Consider the following 9,401-nt stretch of genomic DNA (forward strand, 5'->3'; position numbering starts at 1 on the left):
CGCTCTCTGCGCTTCCTCCCTCTGAAGAGGACAGAGAGTTATCTCTGCTCTGCCCCATCAGAGCTCTAAGAATTTACATTGAGTGTTCCGCCCCTTATAGACGGATGGAACAACTCTTTGTCAGCTTCGGTAACCGCACCAAAGGGCATCCGGTCACGAAGCAAAGACTCTCTAGATGGATAGTAGACGCCATCACGCTAGCCTACTCTTCCTTGGGCTTTCAATGTCCCATCGGAGTACGGGCCCATTCTACCAGAGGCATCGCCTCGTCTTGGGCATGGTCCAGCGGTGTGTCCATTGCGGATATTTGTGAGGCAGCCGGCTGGGCCTCGCCATCCACATTTGCAAGGTTTTATAACCTGGAAGTCCCGGCCTTGCAGGCCAGGATCTTCTCCGCTTGATGAGACATGCACTGCGTTACACAAACAGATCTGACAAAGAGCCCTTGACCATATCACGCTCAAGCTCTCTGACATTAGTTCACCTGTCAGCTCTCGACCCCTGGGTGCCGAAGTTGCAGGAGTACTCTGGAACGATTAACCAGGCCGGGTGTGACCTCAAGAAGCTCAGGCCGTCTTAGCCTTGGGTTGTTGTTAATTTCTCTTTGGGCATTGCTGCTTATGGAAGTTATGATACTTATAGTCGTTCCTCTACCTTAGCACGGCGTGATTGTACTGTGTTCCCATAGCATCTTAGCAGATGCAGTACGAGTGTAGTATCAACAGGGAACGTACTCGTTTAATAACGTAACCTTGGTTCCCTGAGATACGGGAATGAGTACTGCGTTGCTAGCCGTGCTATGTAGCCGCATGACTCAGTCGTCGCTTCAGTCGAAGTAACCTGAGAATCCTGTGGCGAACGCCCGCTTATATAGCCAGATGCCAGCATTCTGGCCAGGCTTTGGCAGGCTTTGTCGCCATTGGTTCGTTTTTTTATACACTGCACGAACCAATGGCCGTGCAGTTTCACTGCGTGATTGAAAAAAGGCTTCAGTTCAGGAGAGTGGCGAACGCCCGCTTATGTAGCCAGATGCCCCGCCCATTCTGACGGGCTTTGGCTGACTTTGACGGGCTTCGTCGCCATAGGCTCGTACAGCTCCGCTGCCTAGGCATTGGTTCGTTTTTTTATACACTGCACGAACCAATGGCCGTGCAGTTTCACTGCGTGATTGAAAAAAGTCTTCAGTTCAGGAGAAAAAAGGTTTTTTCCCATAGCGTCTTAGCAGACGCAGTACTTGTTCCCGAATCTCAGGGAACCGAGGTTACGTTAGTAACTGAGTACGTTATTACCTTAAGGAGCTATTCTATTTGATCAGACTTTAGTTTGTTCAGTCAAATTACTTTGACAAATTACGTCTGGTTATGTACATATGAAATTCAAATTTAGCATTAGCAAAACTTTATGTATCCACTGTACATCCAATTTTCACAATTTCAACTCATTTAAATTTATGTTTGAAAACATATAATTAATCTTAATTAAACACCAATGTGCTTTATTAGTGCTTTGTTACACTAATCCCATATTCAAGAATATTACATATCTAAAAAAATATGAATTATTTTATTATATTGTATTTTTTTTCCAAACTTGTACTGCAGTGCATGAAATGCAATAAAGAACTCCATTAAAAAGAAATACTTCTAGTGCTACCAGCATGTTGAGTTTTTAAGGTTATTGTTAAATTAAAGGGATAGTACACCCAAAAATAAAAATTCTGTCATTAATGACTCACCCTCATGTCGTTCAGAACCTGTAAGACCTTCATTCATCTTCGAAAAACAAATAAAGATATTTTTGATTAAATCTGAGCGCTTTCTACCCTCCATAAATAGCAATGCAACTACCATGTTCAAGGCCCAGAAAGGTAGTAAGAACATTGTTAAAACAGTCCATGTGACATCAGTGGTTCAACCTTAATTTTATGAGGCTACAGGAATACTTTTTGTGTGCAAAGAAAACAAAAATAACAGCTTTATTCAACAATTTCTGATGTACCTTTCTGGGCCTTGAATGTGTTAGATCTGTTTCTATATAATTAATGACATAATTTTCATTTTTGGGTGAACTATCCCTTTAAGGTATTTAATCATGTTAATGGGTGAAAATGTACACAACCAGTTGTTAAAAAAACTGTAAGACATAGGAAAATACATTGTGAATTACATTTCTTGCCAAATGGCTAATTGATTTGGCTAACTGACATATATTAAAAAAATTTAAAAGTTTTATTGGGAGGAGAAAAACATTTCAAATTAATTATTTGTTTACAGTTTAGATTCACGAGTAAATTTATCTTGTTTTCATGATGTTTATATCTTCATGATATAGTATATTTAACATTGTAACTTGATTAGTTAAAAATCTTCCATTAGTTCCTTAAAGGGGTGGTTGATTGCGATTTCACTTTTTTAATGTTAGTTAGTGTGTAATGTTGCTGTTTGATCATAAACAATATTTGCAAAGTTACGAAGCTGAAAGTTCAATGCAAACGGAGATATCGTCTTTTAAATAAACACAATCAAGCCTATAAAAAAAAACAGTCAACCACCCCTTTAAAAAAAAAAAAAGATAGAAAAGTTGGTTGTAGGTGTGAATGTCTAGTAGATTCAGATTTCATTGAGATTTCTCCTCACGCCTCCTGAGCTAATAAAAATCAATAATTCTCTGACAATAATAATAACACTGTCTCAGGGAGGATTGGGAAAGATGAGTACGGCTCTTCCTCTGACCACAGGGTGTCACTGTGATGTTTCATTGGTGGAATCCCCTGTCTGCTGTTCTCATAATCTACTGTTACATCCTCAGTGCAGAGACTGAGAGAGAACCGAGACTCCCACTACAGCCAGTGGGCCGTTCTCTCTATTCATGAAGATTTAATGCTTACAGCGGCATGTTGATGTTTGCTTTCTGGCGCATGTGCTGTAATAATTTATATAAAAGGTGTTTGGTCTCTGGAGGTATACTATACAGTAGGTACTTGAATGTTAGTAAGCCTGAACAGTTTCTTAAGGGTAAATGCTACTTTTGGCCAGTACACATATTGAGTGTCATAGCGAAAAAGGACAATATTGAACTGTAATTGAAATGTGTCTCACAGTATCAGTTTAACAGCGTGATCAGTAAACCCCACAACAAATATACAAATAAGCATGGCTTGACTTGACTTGAGTAGAGGTGTGATATTATGTTTCTAGACACTTTTGCTTACAATTTTCACTTGGTGGACCATATGGGATAAAATCCCATCGACTTTACACCCTTGCAGTGTCCTAGCAACCACCCAGTCACTATAGCAACCACATAGCATCACACTAACAACCACCCAGAATACTGGGCAACTGCATAGCAACACCCAGGTGATCAGCAACTACACAGAGCACCCAAGCAAACACAATGTGTTAAAACAACCACCCAGAACACTGTAGCAACAACAACACTCCGGAGACCAGACCAGAAACTACACAAAAACAAGCAATGCCTTAGCAACCACATAGCAAGGTGCTAACAACCGCCAGAACAAAACTGCATAGCAACGCCCTAGAAACCATCCAAAACACTGCATCCTGGCGGCAAGTTGCATCATCATTTTCTTCAGAAAATTAAAAATTCTTGCAAATTTTTAACACTTTTTTTTCATCTATTTACTAAATGCAAATAGCCCAACTTGTTGGCAGAAGCTATTTACACTAACTCCACCCACCAACGTGTGATTGGGCTAGTCAACACTACTAAAGACGATTATCGACCAATAATTGTAATAATTTGAATTAAAATTTACACTCAATACTTTATTATTGCATACAGTTTTATAATGTACTACAATACTGAGGAGCAGATAATTGCCACTATTAGCAAATAGCAAAATTGCTATTTTAACATAGTGTAAATAGAATCTATAGCTATTTGCATTTAGTGTAAATAGCATCTAACTGCCTTAAACACAAAGCTACAAAATACAAAATATTTAACTCTGCACTCCATTAGGCAATATTATTCACATTATTAATTTAATCCGAAGCCTATAGTTATATAGGCATATGCGTTTGGTTGAATTTGTTTAAAAAGCTCTTTCTTTCTGGCCTCACTTTTTTTATTAAATATTTTCAAGTGCTGATAATGATGTTGTTGTTGTTGTTGTTTTTTAAAGGGGTCATATGATGCTTTTTTAAAGATCATTATTTTGTGTATTTGGTGTAACAGAATATGTTGACATGCTTTAATGTTCAAAAAACACATTATTTTTCAAATACTGTACATTATTGTAGGTCCTCTATGCCCCGCCTCTCTCAAACGCTTCGTTTTCTACAAAGCCCCCTCCTTTAGATATGTGGGGGCGTGTTAGAACCAGCCGTTTTACGGGGGCGTGGCAGAGTCTTAACTTTGATAAAGAATATCTCTTTGGTTTTGAGACTTTAGTCTTTGCAACTTCAGGGATCGTATCTATGCACAATCAGCTTGTAACACTCCAAAGAAAAAGGGAAACTTGAAATCGCATCATATGACCCCTTTAAATGCATATCATATACAGCCCATTATCTTCATCTTTCATCTCTCTATTGAAAGGCTGTATTATTCAGCATTATTAAAATGTGTGGGTCAGCTTGATGTCTTGGTTTTGATGTGGTAATGTGATTCGGTTCAGATACACTTGCGCAGTTGAGGCTGTAGGCTGGAGAATCTTCAGACCATATTGAGGACTGAAGACTCCACACGCCTCAGTTCTTCAGTCGTGAGAGAGTGTGATTACCCTCATCGGCGTAGTACGCGCGTCCGGCAGCAGGTGTATTTACGGATGCGACGCGCGGTAAAGTGAAGCATGAGCCCGCGCTGACAGCCCCCGTCCATCTCTGCTGGCGGTAACTTGTGAGCCTGAAGAATGGCAGGTGCCAAAAGAACCGAGTCGCCGTCCGAAATCGACCCGGACGTGAAGACCGAAGCCAGGAAATCCTTCGAGCACATTTGGCTCAATTCGACGGTGCCGGTTCGGACGATGGGTTCTTTTGAGAGCGATGCTGGCCAAAGGTACCGCAGTCCCGTTTCAAGCAGCATGTGTGTGTGAACACTGTTTGATAACAAAACTGCAGCATCCTCCAGCACGCGCCACATTCACTGGGAGTAACTCAAAACTGATGCGCTAATGTCGATGATGGATGAAACGATCAAGAAATCGTATATTTCGTGTTTAGTGGAGCTTGCATGTAAATGGTTGGCGATTTTGTTGAAGTAGTCTTGAGTGAATCACATCAGTGATCTGAAATTCTATTCGTTTTGATCACTGGCATTGCACACCAATACGATAAAATACAGGAATGTCAGGTCTGCCTGATAATGCTGTGGCAATATTAATCTGCCACAAAGATTACATAAAGCCACCTAAAACGTTTATAATTTAATATGACTGACAGGAGGGTGCTGCATCTCTTTTTCTTTCTGTAAGTCTTTTATATTTACTCATCCAGTCATCTAATAGCTCTTTATTACATTAAGAAATAAAACTTAGATAGTTGTGGATATTGATTTTATGTTGTAGTCTAATGCAAACCGTCGGTATTCCTCTGTTTTGAGCAATTCAGAAGGCTTGACTTGTAGAAACCTCTACTAATTTGGTGTCAAATAATCATTTGACAGTAAAATACGATGCTTTGTGCAAATCACTTTGTTCCCTTATAAACAAATTACGTTTAAAGTGCTGGTGAAGTAGTAAACGGATGTATTTTCATTTTCACATTTGCTCTGTGTGGCCTTTATATCATATTCATATGTGTATTTATTTGATCAGTAAACCTCAGTCGTTAATTTTGAATGCATGTTTTATTTCCCATCTCATTGTCGAATGTTATTGGATCCAACTGACAGATGAGTTTACCTATATTAATGAGTTTCAAATAATACAACCTCATGGTCATGTAATTTGGATATGATTGTTGACTGAAGCTGAACAGGCACCTGTAAAGCATACTATCACTTATTATAAGGTGGTATAAACCAATATCAGTCTATATGCAAATCACATAATATATGATTAGTTCATCATGGTCTGGTTAGGCAAAATAATCATCCACAATGCTTTTCTTTATTCTTAGTCCACACCCAGCTCTCATCTCACTCTAAAGCAGTTCTTTCAATGTGAGCTGAAGCTCTATGGACCTAATGCAGCTTCCTGCAGAGTTGGTTTCATATCTGTTAAATGATGTCCTCTAATGTAATCCACTCGAACTGCCCATTCAGCCTATTGCCCTATTGTGTACTGCGATAATGGTGCACAAAGGCACTTGTGTTTGCAGTTGAGCTGAATATGAAAGATGAGCAAAGGGAGAGCTGTAAAGTTGTGTAAAAATGTCAAAATAATTTTCTATAAGGAGCATAGAGTGAGAAATGGATTATGGTTATACTCTGGATTTTTTATGTCATTAAAGTGCACTGTAATAACATTTATATGTATTTTATATGGTCTAATTGCTCTAAGTATAAAATATTTAAATATAGCCTATGCATGTATCTTCTGGTTGGAGTGCACATTTCATGTAATTCCCATTGGCAAAATTGTTTGGCAAAGATAAAATTCATAAGTGTTTATGGCATTTTACCTGCTGCAGTAAACCTCTATTCTAGACCTTAGCTGTAGTAGTACACTGTATCTTTGTAAAATTCTTTAAATAATGGAGATGGAGGTTTTTAATTTCAGACTTATGTTGTGATGTCTGAACACATAAACCTGTGAACCCCTGAAGGTAAAAGGTTTTGGTGGCCAGCAGTGTTTAATTAACAGTTATTGCCTGTATAAATAAAATATGATGTTAATGTAACATCTTTTGAGTCCTCCAGGGCTTTAAAGAAGGAAATATGTCAATCCCTCTGTCCCTCTATTGATCTGCCCAGTGGATGCCTTAACAACAATATATAATAGGCAAGTCTATCTTGGCATTAGTTGCCAAGAGCAGACTATAAATAGGGCACAGGCTTACACAAGGATATCTTAATTAACTGTCTTTCATACCGTCATCATGTCCAGTAATTGCAGTAAGGAGGAAAGCAATGGTTTAAAAAAAAAAACACAAATTAAAATGGAAAAAAAAATGCAGTGTGTTGTCATTCAAATTTTCAACATCAGGGTGAAATTGAATTTGGTTTCTACTATTATTAATACTACCTGAAGCTGTAAAACAAGCTGTAAAAACCCAACTGCATTGGCACTTTATTGATGTGATATTATTAGTGCTGTCAAACGATTAATCGCGATTAATCAAATCCAAAATAAAAGTTTTAGTTTACATAATATATGTGTGTATACTGTGTATATTCATTATGTATATATAAATACAAACACATGCATGTATATATTTAAGAAAAATATGTTATGTTTATATATTAAATATATTTATATATAATATAAAATAAGAATATAAATATATAAATGTATATACATGCCAATATTTTCAAAATATATACTGTATGTGTGTGTATTTATATATACATAATAAATATACACAGTATACACACATATATTATGTAAACTAAAACTTTTTACAATTAATCGTTTGACAGCTCTAGATATTATATTTTGACCAACTTTCAAACACTTATTAAGTCTTAACATTGCTTAATATTATCATATTCATATTCATATTATTAAACACTTTCTTATTATTTTGATGTTTTATTGTACACATCACACAAATGCATTTGGATATACATTTGAACTATTAAAAGATTTAGGATTCATTGTCTTTGGCTTGAAAATTGGTTTATATTATTTTATTAAAGTTAAAAGGTATAGCTATAGGAACTGAATTGAAATTCGAGGTGAACCTTCGGTCCAACAACATATATTCAGAGCTAATTTAGCCGTTGTATTGTTTCCACCCTGTTACAATGTTCTTAAACTTTAGAAAGGATGGTTTATAAAGATATCAGCCATTTTTTGGCCAGCAGAGAAGATATTCCGCTAACCAAAAATAAATACAGTTTTGCAGTAATGCAAATTTGCATTAAAGTTAGCCTAATTTCAGTTTTAAAGAAATGCTGGTGTGACTTCCACTCTGGAAGGTTAGCGTATTCTGTAGTACATTGTTTGTGAGAATGCCTTATAAGTCAGTATGTAAAAAAACAAGTTTTGATGCATTTTAACATATAGCAATGTATGTTACATTCAGTGATGACATATAGTCATGACTCTTATAAATGTCGCTATACTACCAAGGACAATAATGATATTTATAAAGTTTTAATAATCGTCCTAATTCTGAAAAATGTTGGAATCACTTTCAGAACTTTAGCTGATGTACAAAAAAAAAAAACATTTGACAGCCAATTAAAATCCAATTTAAAGAGCTCAGTCATTTAAAGCAGCAGACAACAGAATTGCAGGGAGTGCTTATAATAAACAGAATGTTATTTCCCACTGGTGTGGACATTAATAGTTATCATTATCATTATAGTTACAGTTCTTTGTGTGAACAAGCCTTAATAGGGTGGAAATACCTAATATAAGTTTATTTTATACATATTATTAGATGATAAAAATACTTGTTCTGTAACCAATTAGCAAAAAGTTTTATGACACTTGATAGTAACTATTATAATAAATAAATAAATAAATATTTTCCCATGTTTGACAGAGTGAAAAAGGCACATTTTTGAAGCAGTGACGCACACTGTCGATGACTTCATTCAGAGCCTCAACACAAAGCATCATGGTCTAGAACACACAAAATTGCTGACAAATTGGCAAATATATTTTAAATGTCTCAAAAGCCCTGTACAGACGGTAGTTGTTTCTCATGTGGACGTAAGGAATTTTCAGCATTTGCAGCCTGTGATTTTAATGCTGTCTGAATCCAGAATGTTGGTGTTTTTCTCTCACCACCTGCATAAAAATCCCTGACCAAATTACCTACTTTTTTTGACAAACACCAAGGTTGTGATTTATTTTAATTGCTGTCTGAATCTCTGAGTTTACAGGAAGAATTTGATTCAAAATTCACTGTTTAAATCCTTCTTGACCACTGCCGAGCACCGTATGGTAACTGCTGCGCTGCGCTGCAGGCATTTTAAAGATGTACACTTGTATTACTTAAAGGGATAGTTCACCTAAAAATGTCATTAATTACTCACACTCATGTCGTTCCAAACCCGTAAGACCTTCGTTCATCTTCGGAACACAAATTAAGATATTTTTTATGAAATGTGAGAGCTCTCAGACCTTGCATAGACAGCAACGCAACTGTAATGTTCCCAGGTCCAGAAACGTAGTAAGGACATCGGTAAAACAGTCCATGTGACATCAGTGGCTCAACTTCAGTTTTGCGAAGCTACGAGAATACTTTGAGCGCAAAGAAAACAAAAATAACAATTTATTTAACAATTCTTCTCCCCCGAGTTACGTATTCCGCCATTTT

At 36.8% G+C, this 9,401-nt stretch overlaps 1 protein-coding gene across 11 annotated transcripts in view; it reads left to right on the forward strand.

Annotated features, from left to right (window-relative positions):
- Nucleotides 1-9,401, forward strand: part of kcnt1b (potassium sodium-activated channel subfamily T member 1b) — a 98,100-nt gene that overhangs the window by 23,571 nt on the left and 65,128 nt on the right. The window contains exon 1 of one of the 11 annotated variants that reach the window (XM_016527890.1): nucleotides 4,635-5,025. The exons of the other annotated variants lie outside the window; for them this stretch is intronic. Within the exon in view, the coding sequence (XP_016383376.1) occupies nucleotides 4,880-5,025 (146 nt within the window). The 5' untranslated portion in view covers nucleotides 4,635-4,879. Of the gene's footprint in view, nucleotides 1-4,634; nucleotides 5,026-9,401 lie in introns of those variants that run through there. 11 annotated transcript variants of the gene reach the window in all.

The sequence above is a fragment of the Sinocyclocheilus rhinocerous genome, unplaced genomic scaffold (genome assembly GCF_001515625.1).
Source record: "Sinocyclocheilus rhinocerous isolate Xijiao unplaced genomic scaffold, SAMN03320098_v1.1 scaffold62, whole genome shotgun sequence".
Taxonomy (NCBI): Eukaryota; Metazoa; Chordata; class Actinopteri; order Cypriniformes; family Cyprinidae; genus Sinocyclocheilus; species Sinocyclocheilus rhinocerous.